Genomic DNA, 22653 nt, shown 5'->3' on the forward strand with positions numbered 1-22653 from the left:
GGTTATTGGTTTTAAGGTAACTAATCTATGGCATTTCTGTCCTGACTAAGGGACCAATCTCGGCTAAGTCTGGTCATTTGTGAAACCAGTGCTTTGAAAGCGATATATAAATCTTGAGAATCAGCAAAAATAAACTATAAAATTATTCTATGTACAAAAGCTAATAAGCTCATTTATTACAGCTAATATTTGTTAGCATATTACAATAAAATAGAACAAGATCATTGAACTGTATTTCATAGAAATAATTTACAAGTAAAACGTCGAATAAATTGTATTTACACACAATTATTTATAGTTGAATTAACAATTCTATCACAATGACAACTGATCAAACCCAGCTACAGAATGTCTCAATTCGACTGTGTCCCAGAATTTGCACTTTCCGCGAGGCTGGCATTTTTTTCAGCGTGGTATATCCGCGAAATTTGAATAAGCATCGGTCCAGTTTCGGGATCGTTAAGCCAGTCGGTTGTAAGTGCTGGATTATCCAACATACTCAAAAACGCTGCAACAAGAACGAAAATTCGGTACAATTCAGTTACCCTGGAAAGCGCGTTAAAACACCGTAAATCGTATCAAACTCACCTAAAAGACTTCTAGGATTGTTCAGGCCCAGTTGAACAGTAGGATTAGACATGATAGCTTTATAAATAGGGCCATCGGTATCTAACCCCTCTCCAATAGGATCCGACGTGGTTGCTTTCTTATCACTAAGTAGCCACTCACACTAAAACAAAATGCGGTCGATGATGACCATAATTTTATTATAGCAAATGCATCGATCTTCTTTCAGACAATTCTATTTCTTGCAGACTTATGTGTTAAGATCATAGTTTGAAATCTTTCATGATATAGATCTTTACATGAACAATAATCATAAATTCAGACAGCTTATAACTTACAGCTGCATCCTCGTCATTTCCCGTCGCCATTAAAGCTTGTCGAACATCTGGTTCTTCAAAACCCATCTCAATCAGATTCCTCATAGCCTAAATATTGATACACATATTGAGATGTTTGATACACGAAAGAGGTAACAATACTTAAGTAAGAAAAAACATGAAATTCATTGAATGTTTGTTCATTAATTCAAATCGGTATTATTACCCTTTGATTGGCTCGGAAATCTCTTTTCTTGTAAGCTTTGAATGATTTTAGAACTGTTGAAAGACTTTTCTCCTCCGGGTCACCGCCGGTAGCGCCACCGCATGCCTATGAAAGTTATATCGAAACTCTGATATATCAGGGTCCTTACAGGTCATTCGTGATAAAGAGTTTTAAAGGAGTAGGTTTCAAATTTCGAGGAAGCGTCTGCATCATTTTCCTATCCCAATTACTGTAGACTCGTCCAAAATCAGTACTGATTATCTGAGTAAATCCATTAATTTGGTGGTTTTGTAAGCAAATTTTTATCCATAAGACTACCTAATTAAACTCAGATTCTAATTAAGCAACTGCCTTATTGAGTAAAAACAAATCTGTATCGATTTAGGCTTAGTCTACTTTACAACTACAAACTAGACAAAAATTTCCAATTGCCTATTACAAAAGATTGAAGGGGTTTCAGGCATTTTGCGCATATTAAAGGAGTTTCAAGCACCTTTAGAAGAATTTTCCATTTTGAAGGAGTTGTTAAGGAATCAAGGAGTCGTACAAGGGACCCTTGTACAATGGCGATAATGAATTTTCTGTTATTTTTTCTACCTGGTCAGATTCATCGCTTTCTTCGGTGACAGCTTCATACGGTTCATCGATATCTGAATCGCCCTCGTGTTCGAGCAACCATTCCATCGCGTCTACCGTCGACATTCTAATGAAATCATCGATTTAAAGAAACACTGATGTGATGAAGATCGATTGAATTAATTAAATCAGACTTCGATTTTTTACGCTTGATAGGGATCCAACCAGAAATATATGGTCTCTATGAGAAAGGTGTCATTTTGATTTCAATTATAGTGAGTTTGTTACATCATATTTAATACCACTTTAACGAAAAAGAACAAATTTCCTCAATCTAACTCAAATTCAAAGTACCATTCTTTGTAACACTTCATGGGTTGTAACGTAATTTTCATCGGCCCCAACATTGGCGTCATATCAAAGGAATTTTAGTGTATAAATGTGTATGTACATGTAGCGGATTTGTCCAACCATCTATTTTTAGTACCATTTTCAAATATTTCATGTACTCGGCAGAATTTTCTCAATAGTCCACTTACTTGTTCATGAGAAGAGCTTTCTTAGCCCTCGCAGCCGGAAAACCCATGTCCGTTAGTTGTTTCAATGAACGCTCATCCACACTGGGATTTTCTTGTTCTTTCATAACCTCTGAAATAAAATCAAAGATACAGATGTTATAAAACGGCCTCGTCATAGAACGCTGTCCTGAAGGAAAATTTCCAAGTACTGATGGCTTAACATGATTTTGACACAATCATTTATTGAAAGGCTGAGAAGTCTACAACATTGAAAACTACTAAACTAACAACTAATAATACTAATGCTGCTGCTGCTACTATTTCTAATGGTCATTATAATATTTCTGAAAATCAAAATCGAAAAAGCTTTTTTACCTTCAGCCTTTTCAAACACTGCTACCGCATTCGGGTTGAGACACTGCAATTTCTGGGCAGCTTCGATTAACGAAATCAGTATCTTGCGCAACTCCACATGAAACTGAAAATATACAGAAAACTGAAATACTGAACAGTAACACGTTTATGAATGTTCAAGGATGAATTTATTCGTAGAGTAGTCGTGTTAACCAGGTTTAAAATAAGGATGAATTTGTATCGGTACACACCACACTGATATCAGATGTACTGCTTATATCAGGAGCTGGATTTACGATTTCTTTCGGCGGTGGAAGATCGGCCGTGGCTGCCTTGATCGCTTCGCTAGTCGGACCTTCTTTTACTTTCTGAAGAAAAGATTTCAAGATATAAATCAAAACTACAGATACTATATCAAGCGGCGAGTTCGTCTCAATTTTTACCTTCGAACTTGATTCTCCGGTCATCGGCGGAGCCCTCTTTCTCAGCAGAAGTAGCTCGTCTGAAATAAAATACAGTCAAAGTTCATTACCTTATAACGCAGTCTTTTTAAATGCCACTGCTCGTTTGACGCCAACATTTTTCAATCTAACTCAAATTCAATGAAAATACTATTCTTTATACATTTTTCAAATTCGTTATAACGCCATATTTTTCATCAGGCCCAACGGTGGCGTTATAAAGGGCTTTTGCTGTATACGCGTTGTGAAAGCAAAAAACCGGTTTTACACAGGTAGTTTTGATGTTCAACAAAGTCTACTGCGTAAAATGAAACTAAGTATTTGGTCAACTCTCAGAATTTCTCCGGTCTCAACTTAACCAAGTAAAGCAGAGTCTTTTCTCAACTCAGTTCGTCAAAGTACCAGATATTCTGACGGGCTAAACCCTAGACTTGGTATTTGGTCAAATTTGTCCAATTCTACAAGCCCCTTTGACTGAGTAATAATAAAGTAATTTGAAGTAATATAAAGAATCAATTGAATTACACGTCTTAAACTGGATATCTTACCATTTTCTTCCACGTTAGCATCGCTGAGAGTTTGATTGTCATTCAGCGGGCGTCCGGTTTTCACATGCAACAGTCTGTGATAGACAGAGGCTTTTTGTCCGCCGCCCGGATCGGGAACGTGACTGAGAGCCGTGATTTTCAATTTATCGACGATACAATCGGACGATACGTCGATACACAAGCACATCCCTTCCATGTTCACTACTTTCACTTTCATACTTCGAGGCATGAATATACTAGTGGTGTTTTCAGACACAAACATTGGTAAATGTAGCGCTAGATGCAAACAATGTTTGGTTCAGGCATGGGAAACGCTAAACCAGGAGAACGCCTTAGATTCTCACTGGAAGAAGTGCGTGTGATTGTAAATTTCGTGTACACCTAATAGTTTCGCAGTTCCAGGTGTTTCAAACTTAAAGCAATCTCTAGAATCGCAATACACTCTCCAAGACCAAGTCCAAGTTATCTGAAAAGGAAAATTGACTTATTAAAAAATTTTCAATCAATCATTTATTATTTCTTAAAATGCAGCCTGACCCAACTATCGGTATGACTGCAGTTTAGGTGTCCCTAATGGTTATGTACCTAACCTTACCATAACACACTATTCTTTAATAAAGTTTAATAACATTAGCGCCACCCAGTGGATAGGTGACCCAAACTGCAGTGAGACCCAACTATCTGATCCCTGTATCACGGTATCACCAATTACATGCGGTACCGTGACTGGGTAGAAAATACAACAGAACAGTGATTAAATGGCAATAAATTTTGAATTTGATTGATAGTTTGATGAACTTTTTTCAGCCTAATTTTATCGAATTCGCCACACTATTTTATTTCAAACATAACTCTTGTAGTTTACCTTAGTTGTCATAACGTTAAATAAAACTTTTTTTACCTAGAACGTCAAAATTTCCTGCAAATCGACAAAATATTTGCAAATTTCTGCTATTTGGTCGATGTTACATGGGCTCCACACGCAAATTGTACCATGTCATAGGAAAATATCTCAAACTCGGATCAATTCAATTCACTGAATTATCCTCGCATACCAGGGTATGCTTCGGATGAATAAATTTCATAACAACAAATTTGAATCTTAGCAGCATCAGAAAAATTTTAATTTCAATGTCCGTGCAAGGTCAGATAGTTGTAGAAATTGTTTTTTCGTTAGAACTGTGATTGGAACAACCTCAACAACATCATGACTGTCACAGCACCAACTGTTGAAGCCTTCAAGCAAGACTTTACTGCAACTAGATAGCAGTCGGCTTTCTCTTAACATGTCCATCTCATGCCAGAAGTGGTCACTGTCAATGTACCTCATCCAGATTGAGATAGGGTTCATAGGGGCATGTGGTGATAGCTGCCTGCGGTCCAAAACTAAACTATTTCTAGATGTCTCAAAGAAAATACTAACTAAAACGATTTTGTATAAACTGTTTACATATATTGAATCATTCAATCTTTTAATTTACATCAAACGGTGCTCAAAGCCACAATCTGGGCTTCTTAATTGGGCTACCGATGTCTTAAAGATGACAAGCAGCGGCATAGAGATTGATAATGTGGTATGTAAGTCTAAGTCCCAGTAGTGTCTTAAATAGACACTAGAAACTACAGTTGAACTGTTTATGTTTCCATTGGCTCCGCTGCACGCACTTGTTCATTCACAACTTCGAATGGAATCTTTTTTACTTCTTTCTTCACGACCGATGTAGTTCCTCTCTTATATCTGTACGAGCCAGCTCTGAAGAAACAAAGAAAATAGGCCACCTTGTGAAAAAAGTTTCAATTCACTTCAGATGTTAAGACCATCTTTGCCATTAAATCATGGTTAGTACGCCATCATCAGCTGACCCCACTAATTGCACATTTGATCCATTCTTTATTTTGATTATTTAGACATCGCATGTATTCGGGACTTCATCACAGATATTTGAATCCAAAATAAAGAAACAAATAGACTAAAAATACTAAGCATTAGCTATCATTTTCATATCACACTTCACACTCTTTGAAAACGCTCTTTGGGTCCAAGGAGGACACTATGGCCACTCGGTGACATGCTAGACAATCTAACTATTTGAATGTTAATGAGCAAAACTAAATTCTAGTTCAGTCAAAACTTCGAATTTGCCAGAAAAAACTGTTATATCATCATCAGATGTGGGGTTTTTGCTGGCATTAACCCTGAAATCCCGAGAATTAATATCAATCTACCAGTCATGACAATCTCAATATAATCTCAATATTATATAAGAATATAATCCGTAATTCAAAAATGCATATTCACTCACCGAACGCCTTTCTTGTTCGCTTCGTCGTATGTTCTCAAATATTCTACTTTATCCTTCGTGATAACGCACAAATCGATATTGCTACCGGAGCCGAGATCGTTGAAGATACCGGCGGCGATCGCGTCGCGCACCAGTTTCATCGCTTCATCGCGTTCCATATCGATTTTATAACGAGCTTCGAACACCGACATCGCAGCCAACGAACCCGAACCTAGAAAGTAAAAAAACTTTTTGTTTAGTTCTCCTTAACGTTTTCATCGCAATTTTTCGGTAAAAAATAATATTCTTTTTTTGGTTTATGTCCATCTTGATTTTCAATCTAGTAATTCGTAAGAGTTATGTTTCATCTTAATTTTCGATCTTACAATTTGCGAAAAAAGTTCACACATCTCTTTTCCAAGGATAACTTGCCTGAAAATTTTGGCTTTGTTCTAATTGAATTAATACGATTTACAGCTTTTAGAGAATGTAAGACTTACCCATTGTTACGTATGGCAGGGTATCAGTCGAACCGTGTGGCCAAACACTGTATAAATGAGGCCCGGTACAGTCAACACCACCCAGTACTAACGCTGCACTGATGTATCCGCGATATCTACAAATCATTTTAATCAAAATTCTTATTTCGAATTCACACGGTTCATAGGAGACTTTAAGCAAATTTGTTTCCCATTTTTGGCGTACAACATTATTGGAATGTAGCAGGAAATTATTTCATTCATCTTGACGGTGTATCAATTCAATTATCTATTACCTCTATTGAAGGCAGTATTATAGCAGTATGCCAATTAACACACTTGGGCGAGATTTTTCAAACTTTTCAAACCCCCTCAACCGCTAATAAGGGTAACTACATGTCAGCACTGAAAGGGTTAATTAAGACTAGCAGCCCATCGAGTACATTTAGATTTCAAGACTATCCAAGACCCCCTAGATAAAATTAACGAGACATACCGGTACTCACTGACCCAACTTCATTCAAGATTTCCACACAAATCCTGTATCTTATTTCTTTTCAAATCGAAATTCATCTAATACCTGAATAATTTCTGTTTAAGCATTCTATTAGCCGTACACACTCGCGGTTTTCGTCCCGTGTCCAAACGATGTAATTCAAGTTTCGACGATATCATTTGAGTGGTGAATTCTGTGTCGGCCGCAGTTCCTGCTCCGCAACAACTAAAAGTACAACAAGACAGTCAGTGTTATTTGGATAAATTAAAGCTTATTTTTTCACAATTCCTCTGAGTGATGTAATGATTTACCCGAGGTTGACTTATAATCATGATTAACTTCTATGGACACCCAGAAAATTTCCAAGTATTTCAAACTAAGCCACAGAAATCTTTTACTTCAATCTAAGCCTAAAAACTTACTAAATATTGTCGGAAATATAATGAATTTTTTCGCAGTTTTTATCGGCAACGACTGTATCTTCAGTAGCTCGTGTGTCGGCCCCGAGAACGACGCCATCTTTGAATATAATACCGGCGATCGTTGTACCGGTTTTGTAAGCTGTCGGCGGCTTTAGACCTTTATCTTGAAGCAACGCATTTCTGAAACAAGAAAACCGACTTTATTGATGCCTCGAAAAATAACACAAATGTTATAGCGATGACACATAGGCTATAGTGTTTAATATTGTTGACAAAAAATACCGGTATAAATTACATGATAAATCATGGATCAATGAAGTCATTTTGGATTTTAATATATCAATAACTGAATTGACTGGCAACCAGTAAAGCTCCGATATGTAGTGCACATCCTCTCAAAAATGATTTTCACAATTTATCAAATATGAAATATGAGTCATGAAATATAGAGCTAAATTCACTTTATGTAATAATGCACTATCGACTATGTTGCCAAATGTATATAAACTTCGGCAGTTTTTACATACAGCGACGACGCGTCAGGAAATCACACAATATTTTGTAATCTAATGAAAACAAATAGCAATTTCATGAAATTTTGATTTAAATCAAAAGGAAAACTACGTTTGTAGTTTATAAATTCAATGAGTGATATTTTGAATGAAAAGTACTAGACAATACATGATCATAAGGTTTTATTCGGTAATTAGAACGACTAGTGATTCAGCAATTTGATCTTTATTTCGTAAAATCTTCCGTTTACGACATTTGAAATTTATTTATCAGCAGTTTAAAATCGACCGGTAAATAATACGAGAGGATGCCGAGGTCGAAATATAAATCTAAACCGATCTACCTTTGACAATTTTCGAATGAAAAGCCAGAAATCGGATATTCGACGGCCGGCGCTGCCATTTTCTTTCTTCGATAATGCGGAGTGTAGCGCGCAAAGGAAAAAGGAGCCGCCTCAGTACGCCTGATGATGGCCTAACAGCATCTAGCCGAAACGTTGCTCGAAATATAATCATCTTGATATAGAAATTTTCATTTTTGACTGTAATTATTGTGGGATTTCTCTCGTTATTCATGATACATCTTCTCGTCTCAGCCGCCTCCAATATTTAATGGATGCGAAATCAAAAAAAAAAATTCGAAATACGAAATAACTTGAGTTTATATTTTCATAGCATATTATCATCAGTTTTACATAGTTAAAATGGCAACACATACATATCAAGAAGTAAAGAAAGAATGCAATCTTTTAAGATTACAAGATTTTGAATAAATGAGGAGAGAATCCCACAATGATAATAAAAAGTCCGAAAATGAAACTTCGAGATAGTAGTTTATTTCAACGTTTCGACTAATATTATTAGTTAATATTATATCCTAATAGTCATCTTCAGGAATAATGAATAAACATTATTCCTGAAGATGACTATTAGGATATAGTCGAAACGTTGAAATAAACTACTATCTCGAAGTTTCATTTTCGGACTTTTTATTTTCATTGTGGGATTCTCTCCTCATCGCGTCAACACGCCGGGATATAGTGTTCTACCAATCGTGATTTTGAATAAACTTTTGCCCAAATATCAAGTGAAAATCTTTGGAATTACAGTTTGAATTTTCACTAATTAACACTAAAAATATTTTGGATATTTCGAAGTCGTTATCTTAACTGGATTCAAAGCTATCGGGATCAAAGGACATAAAAGATGGAATAATTATGAGCACCAACACGGCGCGCACCAACACTCGCTTGCCGAATCTGCGCATACTCAATAACCCAGCTGATTAACAAAAATAAATTCCCATTTCGACATCGTATTCAAAAATTCGCGATACTTCGACGTCTTTCTTTGCTGGAATGCCACATAGGAGAAACTAAGCACCCTCACGATGAGTGAGCTCACCCCGGACGAGGTAAATTGGCTATGGACCAACTCGGATCGAATTAAAATACGCCCCGATTCTGTTGAGTTGTCACAGTCGTGCTAAGTATCGAATGAGGTCGCTTCGGAATTTTCGGGACTACAAAACGGGACAGTTATTAGAATAGACTGAATCTGAATATTATGAGAACACTTTGGTTTTGCCCGTTTTGTTTTGTTTTTACTTTTTATTGTTAGCCCATTTTTTGGAAGACATTTCTGAAAAATTAAAAAAGCCTTCCTTGAGTTGACAAGACTAATTTGTCGAATTAGTTAGTAAAATATTAGTAGACGGAGTTGCAAATATGTTGCCCTGTCATTCTCTGCCCTTCAATCTTTTTTTAGTGGGTAATAACGAATGATAGCGTTTAATGCTCAAATATATTTCTTTCTTCAGATAAGAAGACGTAGGCTGGCACGCCTGGGAGGTGGAACTCCATCAACGCCTGCTAATACTAGTAATAACACTGCTGAATCTCCATCAATCAACAACGAAACACAGGCGCAAGCAACTCCAACTCGACCAAATACTCATGCCCAGCCACGGGGGCTGTGTCCGAACACCGAAGGTATCCTTTCTTTTCAATGGGTTATATAGAATATCATTAAAATTCCTATTCGTTTTATACTGTTTGAATATTTTGTTTTTCGTCACTTGTTGAGACCCGCCAGATCTTCAGAGAAACACAGCTATATATAGCCCGATGATTAAAAAGTTTGTTAAAAATATTTGTTATGTTACCAAGACAACGTATTATACGTCATATGAAAGTTATATTATTAGCTGCAGCTAAAGAGTAGTTATTGCCCTGCTGGGAAAACATGTGGCTGAAATCTCAAAATCTAATTAACGCGTTCAACCAGTTTGTAGCCATAAGGTACATGCATGAATCACAGATGCTTAAAGGAAGAAAAACTATTTCGGTTTTACTTAGAAATAATCGAGATTTTTCATTCACAAAAATTACGAATATCTTTTCAGCATTTATCACTATACCTTAACAACTACATGTATGCACATGCGCAGAACATCCTTCCAATTTTTGTTTCTCTTGTTTGGTTCTTTAAAAATGATAAGCTGGCTAATTAGAGAAAGTCTATTGTGAGTCAAAAAGGAATCTCGCAAGGAAATTGTACAAAATATGACGCAACTTAAACCGGCTGTGGTGTACTGATATAAATCTCAGTACTAGTAGTTCAGAGTTGATGAGCAAAACCCACAATTGATGATTCAAGAATTCATTCTCTCAGTTAGGAGTTTTGACTAACGTCATCATCAGAGTAACCGGAAAACGAAAGCATTTCTGTTATGATGAAACTCAGAATATATTGTGAAATCGTCAACTATGGATTTTGCTTAACAACTTGAACCCTTAGCCCTTCAGGATAAGGAACCATATAAAAACAGGTTTCAATGATACTTAGAAAGCTCGGGATAAGTAAAATAGTGTAGGCGTCCCCTGAGGTGATGATATTCATAGCCGCAACGTCAATTGGGCTTTCTTGTGATGTTACTGGTATAGTAGGGATTCTTTTATGCCATCGTTAATTGTTATATGTATTTATTTCAAACTAGATGAAAGTCAAGGAAGATCTGAAGAACAAAGCATGGAAACGTGTACCACCACGACCAGTGATATGTCTGAAAAGAGGTACGTGATGGGTTTATATCGTCAAATTTCCATTGCAAATATTCTTTAGTCCATGTAAATTAAAACTTGATCGTTTCCGTTTCAGCGTCCAGTCTCAAATGGATGTCGACTCCGGTATCGAAACAATGGAGGTCGACGAAATGGAAACGAAACCGGAATCGAAAAGAAAGAGGGTGCGTTTTAATGATATTGGCCAATATTCAAATCTTAAAACCCTTTTAAAGAGTTTTAGATCTTTTAACTCTTAAAATATACCGCTTATAAAAATGCCTGAAAAATGTAGATTTCAGGATTCCCGGCATTAGCGTGTCGATAATATTTAAGTCCTGGAATCGGAGTCAAAAAGTCCTCGAAAGTCATTAAATGAGATTGATCATGGACACTATGAATCCTGGTCATGTACATGACATGAATATATTTTCATAATTGTATATTGTTGCACTTTTATATTGTTTACCTGATATTAAAGAGATGTCTTCATTGATAACGAGTTAGCACCTTGGTGAAGGGGAATGTTCTCTAGTAAGAATCATTTGATTTTGTGCAATTTTGATCGAAACCCTAGGATAACCTCCGAAAATAACTGAAAACCATAAAGGTGTATGTTTTTATTGTGGAATTCAGCTGATTTTCTAATAATTGCAGGAAACCAGCGTTGGTTCGGAAGCCACGGAAGAACAAGTTTTGAATACCGTTAGTCGCATTTTCCAAGTTTCGTGGAAAGAGCCGTCTTTAGATTGCGTTTATCTTCCGCAGCTCGCTGAAGTTTTTCAAAGCTCAGAAGGTTCGTCTCGTGCTCTCGTTAGCTCAACAAACTGTAACTGATGCTCGCGACATCTTAATTAACCTTTTCGATAAAATTTTCTAGGTCACAGAAATTATGGAGATCTACTTAGTCAAATACTGATGGAGGCGTTGCTGCAGATTCACTGCGGACAAAATCCATTCACGAAAGTTAAAGAAAACAAAAAACTCAGCGCATCACCGATGAAATATGGATCAAGCCCGAGCAGGTAAATTGTTAATGGGCGGCCCAGGGATATTATTTCAGGGCCCCTATGACTCCTTGATTTCATAAAAACTCCTAAGCAGAAAGTGCTTTTAAAGGTGCTTTGTATCTCCCTTGAGTTTTGAATTTGAGCGAAATGTCCAAGACTCCTTCAGTTTTGAGGAATAGGCTACTGGAAATGTTTTTAGTTGTACAGTAGACTAACGCCTAATTCAGTACAGTTAGGACCAGGATTTTTCTTAACCCAATTATGCAGTTATTACCAAAATCTGAGTTCAGTAGTGTAAATGATAATAAATGCTCACAAAACTACCAGTTAACCAGATAAACGGTACCGATTTAGGAGTCTACAGTAATTGGGATATAAAAGTGATGCAGATACTTTTTATCTTTCAGCGGATTTTTATCGGGAAACAATTCGCGACCGTTTAACGAACATTTCACTCCGGAGAAATGTTTAGAATCAGAGCTTCTGGCCTATCTGCTCGAATCATATGAGCGCGTTTACATCGAAGAACGAACTGCACCAAAGGTCAGTGAAATATTCTTACCGTTTGATAGGTTGTTTTTTGTTCAACGAGTCTTTGTTCATTGGCACATCAACTTCTACTTCTGCAGTCATTCTTATGTGTTAATTGATTGGATTCTTAGCAGATCAAGTCAGGGAAAATTGGCAGGGTTGAAAAATTGCAGTACTAACAATGATTTTATTAAATCTCTACGTTTTTAGAGAGCCAGTGCTCCACCTCTCAGTCAAGTGATGGCTGAAGCGAGATGTCAATGCGTTTCACACGCTACATTAGTTTTAAGAGGCTCATTTACACAACCGAGGTAAGAAACCAATTGAACATCGTATATTATGCAGTATAATTCATGAACGTTTAGTTTATATCTATGTCCTTTTTGTTCAGATCACCTGCTAAGCCGTCATTACTGCTGCCCTATATGCTAGCGCATAACTTGCCTAGAGGTTTCCTACAGGAACTTCTGAACTCTACTAGTCATGACCAGGAGGCATTTTCAGAGGTATTATTGCACAACACATGTTTGTATTTTGATTCCTTTCAAATTGGGAGTATTCTGACCCAGAGACTTACAAAATGATTTTCTTTATACAAAAAAAAAGGATATTTAATCGTTTGATACGATTGAAAGCAGTAATAAGTGAGATGTTCTGTTGTAGGTGTTCACCCCTGTCATTCAGGGCCTCTTGCAACATATACGCCACCTGTCTTTCGATACCGATTCCTTCAAGCTGCCACTCGAAGTTCTGAGCGAGCTTTGTGAAATCAAATTGTGCGGAACGAACACGAGACCAATTTGTAATTTGGTAAGAAATACCGATTTTGTAGCTCTACAACTTTGATTGTATCAGGGTCCCTGACTCCTTGATTCCCTAGAATTTGAAAATTTCTCCTTTAAAACTCCTTATATTTAGAAATTACTGGTTTATAGGAACCCTGATGACCCCTGTGACGGTGACGAATTTAAATCGATTTAACACTTGTTTCATGAAATATTTTGCACAGATTGTACAACAGCCCAATTGGCTTCCTAAAGCTATGACGGCAGCTGAAGGAATGGAATTTGAAAAACTAACATTCCTAGGACCCTTCTTCAGCTTGTCTGTTTTCGCCGAAGATGATGTGAGTAGATCCATTCGGAATAACAATCGGAAAATACTTTTGATCAGTTGAAACAATTGGTACTTCTTGAATTGTTATATTTGAATATCCTTGAATATAAGTTCCGCGATCACGAAGGCAATAAGTAAAAAAGTCAAAATGTTAAGATCTATTTTGAAAACCCGAATTCCACTAAAAACCATGATCGAGGAATGAATCAATTCTAATCGATTTTAACTTTTAGACTTATTAACTTTTCACCTTCGTGAATCTGGCACTTATACTGAACTCTTCATTCTCGACTTATCGTGAAGTTTTACCTTTACTTTAATACCCTCGTTTCAGACCAAAGTCGTCGATCGATTTTTCTCTGGCACACAAGTAACGACGGAAAGTGCCCGTATTATAAATCAGTCATTACAACACGCTATGGAGTATACCAGGGTAATTATCATTAACGCAATCAATATTTATTACTAGTAATCACCAACATCACCGTGAATTTCAATTGCCGGTATTGCAGTAGGGTACATGACCTACCCCTGAATATGGGTACTAGTATTGCCCAGTATCTCGGCAAACAGGGTGGCCACTGACTTGGAAAGAATCTAGAAAATATTAATAAATTTCACCCAAAAATCTGGAAAACTCAGGCATGTAGAATATGCTATTGACCACGCATTTCCTTATCCATAGAGGATTCATGAAAAATTAATGAATTTTCACATTTTAAATGGAGAAATTTTTCTGATCCATTCGGAGAATATTGTGTAATCAGAAAAAAATCTTGGGAAAACTTGGGAAATTTGTGAATGGGCTGAAAGTAGCCACCCTGGCTAACGCTTCAACAGTGAAAAAAACTGTAACGCTATCTAGCTTCGAGCTATAATTGTAATGCATATTTTTCAGGGCGAGCTGTATAAGATATTGCACGCGTTGCTCGTTTATGGTGAAACAAGAGAAAAAGCAATGGATTTCGTAAAAATGATGATTGAAACAAACAGCAAACGTTCGCAGTTACAGGTAAAGCATCTATTTCAACCCCTGTCACAATGAAATCTATGGCAAATCAATATGAGATGAAGAATTTGTATTTTCTCTCGCGCGCAGAGTGATGAAAGATTGGTCGCCGGTGAAGGATTCATGTTGAATTTCTTGGCCGTTTTACAAAAACTATCCGTCAGAATCAACCTGGACAAAGTCGATCCGATGTACCCGCATCACCCGAAATCACGCGTGACAATTAAAGAGGAAAGTCGTTTGAAAGCCAGTCCGCAGGAAGTGAGTGACTGGATCGCTGAACTCGGTACGATATGTTTACTTTCTCACAAAAACGTTCTTGCTATTCAATGCATAATACATGATAGATTAATTCGGTAATTCGATATAGCATAGCTGCCAACTGTTCCTGATTTTCAGTATTTGTTTCTATTTTGTAATGATGAATACTGATTTGATTTGCTTGATGCGTACAGAAATAGAAAAGATGTTACGTTACATGATGGATTAAGTTGATGATTTAGGAACAGTTTTTGGACAATCTTTTTCAAACCGCTATAAGTGATTTGTAGCAAGTCTATGTAGTGGTTCTTTCTGGAAAATTTTGTTAAGGCTCCCTGATTTATTGATTTATTCTTATTTTTCACACAAATGTCAATAACTGCTGATAAGTGCTACTGTATAGCTTTTAATCTGAGAAATTTTTGTCACAGCAGTCCTAATCGTGATACTAAGTGTTGATCAAATAATCACTCCCTAAATTATTGATTTATTGTCGCTTATAGAAAAGAATGCCAGTTTTAAATGGTCAGACCCTCGCTTCCCGACCGAGTGCTTCTTCCTGACGTTGCAGTGCCATCACCTATCAGTCGTGCCGGTGATGAGGAAATATCAGCGTCGATTGCGCGCGATCCGCGATCTCAGTCGTATGGTCGAAGAGATGCAGCAGGGCGAGAGTCAATGGAAGAATTTGCCGGTCGCCAGTAGAAACCGCGATTTACTGAAACGCTGGAAATCTCAGGTTAAGGTACGATACGCGATGGAAGATACTCGGTTCTCCTTCAAACTGAAAATACTCCTTCAAATATCATATTATACATGCTATGCATGAAACTGAGTATTCAGGTGGTTTTTTCAATGCATCAATTCAACAGCTTCTTATATTCACGATTGATAGAACTCTATATCCGTGTTGACGCGATGTAGAGAGAATCCCACAATTATAACGAAAAAGTCCGAAAATGTATTTTTCTGCATTTTTTCACAGCGCCTTCAAAAAGGCAAACTATGCGCGGATGCAGGTTTAATGGACGAGCAGCAACTCAGTCGATGTCTTCAGTTTTACAGCTCCACAACTCAGGTTTTACTGAAAATTATCTCACCAAATGGGTAAGACTCATCGCAGCGCGAACAAAGAGATGTCGCGTATTTCTCGTGTAATGCTCTATGCCTGATCTCGTTCCAGACCAACTTTACCTCTGCCAGAGGAAATACCAATGGCATTCAGCGCTCTGCCGGAATTTTATATCGATGATCTGGCAGATTTTCTTCTATTTGTCGTGCAGTAAGTTTTCAAAATTTTAAGTCTGTACTAATTATGAATTATGCTTACGTAATTTTGGGCCAGGGACACCTGAGTGAACACACTCACAAATCTGCAAGACTTTAAACAGTCTCCTTGCCATAAACTCCTTCAATTTTGAGAAAAAACCATCAGGAATTTTTGTCTAGCTTATTGTTGTACAGTAAACTACGCCTAAATCGCAACAGATGGGAACAGGATTTGTTTTTACCCAATTAGGCGGTTACCGAATTTGAAACTGAGTTACGTAGTCTATAGGAAAAGAGTTTGCTTACAAAACCACAGAATTAATAGTTTACTGCGATGAACAGTACTGATTTAGGAGGAATCTACAGGAGGGATATGAAAGTGATGCAGACACTTCCTTGAAATTTGTAATTTTCTCCTTTGAAACCCCTTGAAAACTGACTTATATTTTGTATGTTACGCGTTTCAGATTCACGCCGGCAGTCCTTGAAGATGCCAGTATGCAGCATATTATCACGTTTCTCATAATGATGATCTGCAGCTATCATTATATCGGCAATCCTTATCTGGCAGCTAAACTCATCGAAGTGATGTTTGTACTGAATCCATTCGTGCAGCCGAGAACAGAACACTTACATGAAATGATTCTAACACATCCGTTGGCCTTAGAACACCTTGTGCCTGCTTTAGTTTGTTTCTATACAGGTATGTCATTTGGGACGTCTGGGTCCAGTTCCACGGTTCGGAGTTAAGATTTGACCCTGAGTTAACTCGTTGAAAATGAACTAATTTTAACTCAGAGTTAACTCTAACTCACAACTGTGGAACTGGGTCCTGCTCTCCTTCAGGCAGTTATATATAGTTACCGGTTAAGTTTGACTGAATGGAGTAAAAATTGGTACATTTCAAATGTTTTGATCTTGAAATATGGATCATCCCTCAAATTTAATAGGTAGATTTTATTTTAATTTGTTTCTATTTGGCGTCCCTTACAAACCCACCACACTTGTCGCAGCTAAACAGCGGGTTTGATTTTTCAGTACAGAAATAGTTATGCGATCCACGGTCGAATTTACAGAATTTCCACATTTTTTAGTCAAATCTTAAACCGAGCACTATGGAACTGGGCTCTGTTCTTCTGTAAAAAAGACTTCAATTGAAATTGTTGAAGCCCCATTAACTGAGAATTTTGTATTTCAGTTATTGAAACGACTGGTGCCAGCAGTGAATTCTATGATAAGTTCACTATTCGCTATCATATAAGTATCATATTCAAAGCAATATGGGAATGTTTACCACACAGGATGAATTTCATTACACAGGCTAAGTAAGTGTTTATGGTCGACTACTGTTTTCTCCATGGCAAATGGGGGTAATTCAGTGAATTTAATTGAAGGGGCTTTTACAGCCCTTAACCCTTTCAGTGCATCTACACCGCAGTGCGGTGTATGAATCGGTGATGGATTTTGCTAGTACACTGCACTGTGGCGTATTGATGTAGGTAGTAATTCGTTTTTATCTCTATTGAAAGATGGCAGCACCTGTCAAACATAGTGAAATATTAGTAACTAACGATATACTGCGCCAGGGTGTAGATGCACTATAGTGCTATTCCCGTTATTCAACACACTAGGGTGGAATTTTTCAAAATTTTCAAATTATCTCCAGCACTATAGGGTATTGATTAGTCAGCACTGAAAGGGTTAATAGAAATAACTTGTCATGTATCAGATAATTAGGTGGTTTATAAGCTGTAGAGGCTATTTCCACAGGACGTACCAATTTCTTTGCAGAACGTTAATTCGATGCTCCTTAGTTTACTTGCAATGATCCTTCAAACGTGACCCTGTTTTCTGAAATTTCAGTTCCTCGAATAAAGACTTCGTAAAGTTTGTGAACATGTTGATGAATGACACGACGTTTCTGTTGGATGAAAGCCTCGATTGTTTGAAGAGAATACACGAAATTCAAGACACGTTGGAAAACACCGAGGAGTGGGAAAAACTTTCAAGAGTAAGTGTCATTCGTTTAACAGGTGAACGATCTGAGAAGAGATTTGTTGTGAGTTTACTTTTTTGGAAAAATTTGTGAAGGCCCTGATTTGTGCTTTTCACAAAATTGTCAATGAGTGCTGAAAAGTGCTTATTTTTGACTTGCGATCCATCTGAAAAAATGTTTGTCACAGCGTTCATAATTCTGATTCTAGCTGTTGCCAAGCATCTTTACTTATAGGTAATTAATGTGTCCTAGTGCATGAATGATATATGTGATAGGTCCATAGATTATTGTTACGATTCAAAAAAGCATGATGAGCAGTTGCATCATGTCTATCATGGGCGCAACTCTTTTATCCACACCTCAAGTGCTGAGAAGTGCTTTCTTTCACGTAAGAGTTCCTGCTACCAACTGTTGAGTCAATTATCATAGGTCTCAATGGGTTTAACTGACGTATAATGGAATTTTTACAGAATTTTCGTGATTCAGTGATGTTTCATTTCATATTGTTTAGGAACAGCAGCAGAGTCGCCAGCGACAGCTTTCTACCGACGAAAGACAGTGTCGATCGTATTTAACACTCGCGTCAGAAACGGTAGAAATGTTCGATTATCTAACGGAACGCATTAAGAAGCCATTCCTTATTCCGGTGAGTTAGTGTTTATTGGACGCAGTTTACAGTTGTCAGTTATGTCGAGATCAAAAGATTTTTCGATTATTTGATGCTTAAAACGAAGTTCAAGAATCGGAAAAGCGCATCATTATTTATTTGTTAAGATGTAAAGAGACTTCTCCCTGTGGCCACAATCACTAAGTTTTGATTTGAAATCCTCTAAATACAGTCGACTCCATTTGCCTTGGATCTCTTGGGACCAATAAATTTACTCGGAGTCGAGTGAATTCTGGGGGAGTCAGGGCCACATCGCATGAATTTTGTTAGGAAGATTTTTGCTGTGCATGTGATAATCTAAGACTATCGCAACCGTAGCAAGCGGAGACGACTGTTTGTTATTTCGCGGTTTATTTCGTCACATTAAAACAAAGCTCGTCGTGTTCATCTTGCAGGGTCTGGCCGAACGTCTAGCCGCGATGTTGAACTTCAATTTGCAACAGTTGTGCGGGTCGAAGTGCAAAAACTTGAAGGTCAAAAACCCGGAAAAGTACGGCTGGGAGCCGCGCAAATTGCTCAACCAACTGACGAACATATACCTACATTTAGACTGTGATGACTTCGCGAAGGCGATCGCGAACGACGAACGATCGTACCGGAAGGCGTTATTCGACGACGCCATTTCGCGTATGGTGAAAGCTAACATTAAAACCGAAAGCGAAATCGCGCAATTCCGTAAACTGCAGGAAACGGTCGAAGATCTCGTCGTCAAGAAAGCGAAAATGGAACGCGATTACGGCGAAGTTCCCGACGAATTCAAAGGTTGGTTTTTTTTTTTAAAGAAAGCTGCCGATGACTTCTTATTTTATGAATCGAGGGTGGCCACTCACCTAGAAATCGGAGAATTTTCTTTTCTTTTAAAAAGTCAGAGAATAGTCAGGGAATTTTGTAAAAAAGCTAAGAATCAGGTAAAAGTCTGGGGAAATATGTTGAGATAGTTATATCATGCGTAAAATGAAACAGATTCCATCTATATGACTGTGTTCATTGATTGGATCCTTAGCAGAAGTCAAGGAAAACAACATGCATTTCATGGAATAGTCAGGGGAAAAGCGAGTCAAATAAAAGTGGCCACCTTATCTTCAACAAATGAGATTAAATCTGAGCATTTCGTGAAATAATACTGTCAACATTGCTCAAAATTTTGGATGATTTCAAAGCATTGGGGGTGAATAGGAAGTTAGCAAATTCAACTAAGCATTAATAGAGATCTCTTAGCAAGGTTGTATCCGAGTTCAGTGAAGTTTTCCGTATGGTATTTGTTCTTGCACTCGATTGAACCGACCCTGACAGCTTGAATAAGGTTTCACCAATTGCATTAAAATAACAACACTCGATATCCAGGCGTTAATCAGAATTTCTGTGTACGATTTCCTTGTTGTAGATCCTTTGATGGATACTCTAATGAGAGAACCCGTATTACTGCCTACTAGCGGTAACATAATGGATCGTCCGATCATCATGAGACATCTACTGAATTCGCAGACGGATCCATTCAGTCGCCAACCGTTAAAAGAGGAAGATCTTCAACCAGGTATCTATTACAAATATCAGATCGGGACCCTGTCCAGGTTCGGATTTTTAATCAGCTCTCGCGATTGGAAATGAATTATTTCTAACGCTTAAGTGTCGAACTGGTTTTGGTTTTTCAGACCAGTTCTTACTTAAAACCTGGTGTTACCCCATTTGACCTAACAGTTAACCTTGACTGAAAACTGGTCTATAAGGCTAAAGAAAATGATACCTTTTTTCTCCTAATCGGCTGGGTCATTTTCTGAACTGCAATAAAGTTTGTAATTAGTTCATTTCTATAACTGCCGGGTCTGTTATGGCTAACTTGATCATGACTTAAAAATAAGTAATGTACAGGGGAGATAGGCGGCCGAATAGGAGGCCGGGTCAAATTCTAAGCTCAGCAGAAATGAGAAACAAGGTATCAATTCTTTTTAGCTTTATAAACCCTTATATGAGAGCCAGTGTGCTAGAACTATATAATGAGCAGTTCTCGTTTCCATTCTGCCTGTAACGATTCTGATTTCTTGTCTCGTTTTTTCTAGTTCCAGAGTTGAAGGCAAAAATCGAAGCTTGGGTGAAAGAAAAGGAAACGTCTTGAATACCCGTGCATTTAGACATCGTATCATTTTCACTTAATACTTATATCTACATTATTTATTATTTACGATTCTTGTGTCGTTTTGCTTTAATTTTTCCTGATTGAAATAGAAATTGTCTCCTCTTTTTGTCTGATGATAATGTAAAAAAACCTATAAATGTCCTTCATTCTTTTCTTAGAAAACTTGAGAAAAATTTTCACAGATTTGCTGTATTTATTTTTCTGTGTGAATTTTCTACATAGAATAAGACTAGATATGGGCTGTCTTAGAGCCAAACATTTTTTACTCTGCCCAACTCATTCAAATTTGAACTGAGAAAGCGCCATTTGCTAGGGCCGTATTTAGCAGGAAGGCAGTTGCACCCCTAGAAATTTTGGGAAAGTGCCCTTTTTGCAAGTATAATTGTCATATCCGATAGAACTGCCCCTTTTCGGATTTCTCCCCCCCCCCCTAAAATTAAAGTGCTAGTTACGGCCCTGGTTGCGATTATTTTTTGTGTCGGAATTGAAAAGGAACTAGTTTTTTTAATCCTCGATTGAGTCAACTGTGGAATTGAATCACACTCATCAAAAGAGTCTTCATTCCGCCGGTCTTAACCTGAATTTGATTTATGCGCAAGCGTTAAAGGAATGGGTTATTTTTTCGATCTGGCAGGAATTTAACTTACAAATTCCTCCTGAGATTTCGCTACATGTATTTTTCTCTAAGCTACAGTTTTATCAATCTCATTGGCTCATAGAAATCGGTACAATTACTGAAGTGTTCAACTAGATACATAGTTCAGGAGCCAGTTTTATAGATCAGTTTTAACTTTGAAACGCCTGCGGCCAGTTGGACAGTCATGCCTTAGATTTAAAACCAGTCTAAGAACATCGCCAATCTAACAAGTTAAGAACAGTCTTAAAGATTTAAGACACTGTTGGCCTTAAGTCACAACTGTGCAACTGTACCCTACAGCCAGTTGCTCAAAAGTTGGGTTAACCAGTGGATATTTGACATAGTGACAATTAGCAAGCCAGGTTGGACAAGACACCCCAGGCAAGACACTTATCCTCATTGCCTCTCTCGACCCAGGAGTAAATAGGTACCTGGTCTGATTGACTCCTGAGCGCCTAGCGGCTGCTCGGATGTTACTTCTCCCCAGGGAGAGATGACAGATACATGGAATAGAGTTATAGGCTGGGGGTTATAATACCAATTTAATGGAAAGCGCTGTTGAACATGGTGTCACAGTTAAAAGGGCGTTATTGAAATTGAATAGCTATTACTATTACAATTAAAAGTTCATTGTTACTATATCCACCGGTTATCTTTAACCAGCTTTTGAGCAACTGGGCCCAGTTTAATCGATGGTCACTTGATATTATCCGTGGGTATGTATGGAAACTGATCTTTAAAACCGGGACTAACTGTTGATAATTCTGTTGTAAATCATCATTATCAGAATGTCGTCTATTTTTCACAACCATCCATGAATGAAAAACGTATTTATGACGAATTGTAAATATATATACATATGAATATTAGTATCGTAGAATGTATGCACTGATTGTGAGTGGAATAAGATGAAAAAATAAATCAACAATATTGTATGTGATATCGTAGCGTATTTTTGGTTTACCTTTGTCAGCGATATGATGTTGGCATTGAGCCAATTCATGTAAAATCGCGGTACGTTTTTTTATGTGAGCATTTGTTTCATTGGTTCTTGGCTTAAAAGACGTATAATCGATGCGATTGAAGACATGGCGAACCTCCGTCGATGACATGGTCAACTGAGTTAAAATTCTACGAAAAACTGTTTTTGGCGGGAAAATTCTTAGCTCTCGCGTATAAAATTGCAATGACCTCGATTGGGGG

At 37.5% G+C, this 22653-nt stretch overlaps 3 protein-coding genes across 3 annotated transcripts; 1 reads left to right on the forward strand and 2 right to left on the reverse strand.

Moving 5' to 3' along the window:
• Positions 1–197: 197 nt before the first annotated feature.
• On the reverse strand, positions 198–4547 carry LOC141908000 (ubiquitin-associated domain-containing protein 1-like). The gene is made up of 11 exons (XM_074797762.1): positions 4469–4547; positions 3568–4033; positions 3002–3060; positions 2810–2926; positions 2580–2682; positions 2226–2334; positions 1708–1813; positions 1111–1215; positions 906–992; positions 589–730; positions 198–508 (listed from the first exon to the last, which is right to left on the reverse strand). The coding sequence occupies exons 2-11, from the start codon at positions 3827–3829 to the stop codon at positions 354–356; spliced, it is 1245 nt and encodes a 414-aa protein (XP_074653863.1). The 5' UTR covers positions 3830–4033; positions 4469–4547; the 3' UTR covers positions 198–353.
• A 451-nt stretch (positions 4548–4998) lies between these two features.
• On the reverse strand, positions 4999–8172 carry LOC141908579 (proteasome subunit beta type-7-like). The gene is made up of 6 exons (XM_074798674.1): positions 8103–8172; positions 7247–7426; positions 6909–7049; positions 6350–6465; positions 5871–6081; positions 4999–5320 (listed from the first exon to the last, which is right to left on the reverse strand). The coding sequence occupies exons 1-6, from the start codon at positions 8159–8161 to the stop codon at positions 5203–5205; spliced, it is 825 nt and encodes a 274-aa protein (XP_074654775.1). The 5' UTR covers positions 8162–8172; the 3' UTR covers positions 4999–5202.
• A 610-nt stretch (positions 8173–8782) lies between these two features.
• LOC141908346 (ubiquitin conjugation factor E4 B-like) lies at positions 8783–22370 on the forward strand. The gene is made up of 24 exons (XM_074798359.1): positions 8783–9172; positions 9578–9749; positions 10757–10832; positions 10918–11005; positions 11478–11616; positions 11701–11845; positions 12238–12373; positions 12572–12672; positions 12753–12867; positions 13025–13171; positions 13371–13487; positions 13812–13910; positions 14376–14489; positions 14577–14772; positions 15251–15492; positions 15733–15854; positions 15931–16029; positions 16484–16719; positions 17215–17341; positions 17880–18027; positions 18524–18658; positions 19075–19441; positions 20064–20213; positions 20737–22370. The coding sequence occupies exons 1-24, from the start codon at positions 9149–9151 to the stop codon at positions 20790–20792; spliced, it is 3351 nt and encodes a 1116-aa protein (XP_074654460.1). The 5' UTR covers positions 8783–9148; the 3' UTR covers positions 20793–22370.
• The last annotated feature ends 283 nt before the right edge of the window (positions 22371–22653 follow it).

This window comes from Tubulanus polymorphus, chromosome 7 (genome assembly GCF_964204645.1).
Source record: "Tubulanus polymorphus chromosome 7, tnTubPoly1.2, whole genome shotgun sequence".
Lineage (NCBI taxonomy): Eukaryota > Metazoa > Nemertea > Palaeonemertea > Tubulaniformes > Tubulanidae > Tubulanus > Tubulanus polymorphus.

Bases quoted from the DNA above. Each gene is read 5' to 3' on its own strand.
- LOC141908000 (XM_074797762.1), bottom strand. From the start codon at position 3,829: ATGTTTGTGTCTGAAAACACCACTAGTATATTCATGCCTCGAAGTATG. The intron at 3,061-3,567 runs GTAAGATATCCA...ATTTTATTTCAG, and splicing joins TGCTAACGTGGAAGAAAATG to ACGAGCTACTTCTGCTGAGA. The intron at 509-588 runs GTGAGTTTGATA...TTCTTGTTGCAG, and splicing joins CAATCCTAGAAGTCTTTTAG to CGTTTTTGAGTATGTTGGAT.
- LOC141908579 (XM_074798674.1), bottom strand. From the start codon at position 8,161: ATGGCAGCGCCGGCCGTCGAATATCCGATTTCTGGCTTTTCATTCGAA. The intron at 7,050-7,246 runs GTAAGTTTTTAG...TTGTACTTTTAG, and splicing joins TATATTTCCGACAATATTTA to TTGTTGCGGAGCAGGAACTG. The intron at 6,466-6,908 runs GTATTAGATGAA...AATGATTTGTAG, and splicing joins CTTAAACAGAAATTATTCAG to ATATCGCGGATACATCAGTG.
- LOC141908346 (XM_074798359.1), top strand. From the start codon at position 9,149: ATGAGTGAGCTCACCCCGGACGAG. The intron at 9,173-9,577 runs GTAAATTGGCTA...TTCTTTCTTCAG, and splicing joins GTGAGCTCACCCCGGACGAG to ATAAGAAGACGTAGGCTGGC. The intron at 17,342-17,879 runs GTAAGTGTTTAT...CTGAAATTTCAG, and splicing joins AATTTCATTACACAGGCTAA to TTCCTCGAATAAAGACTTCG.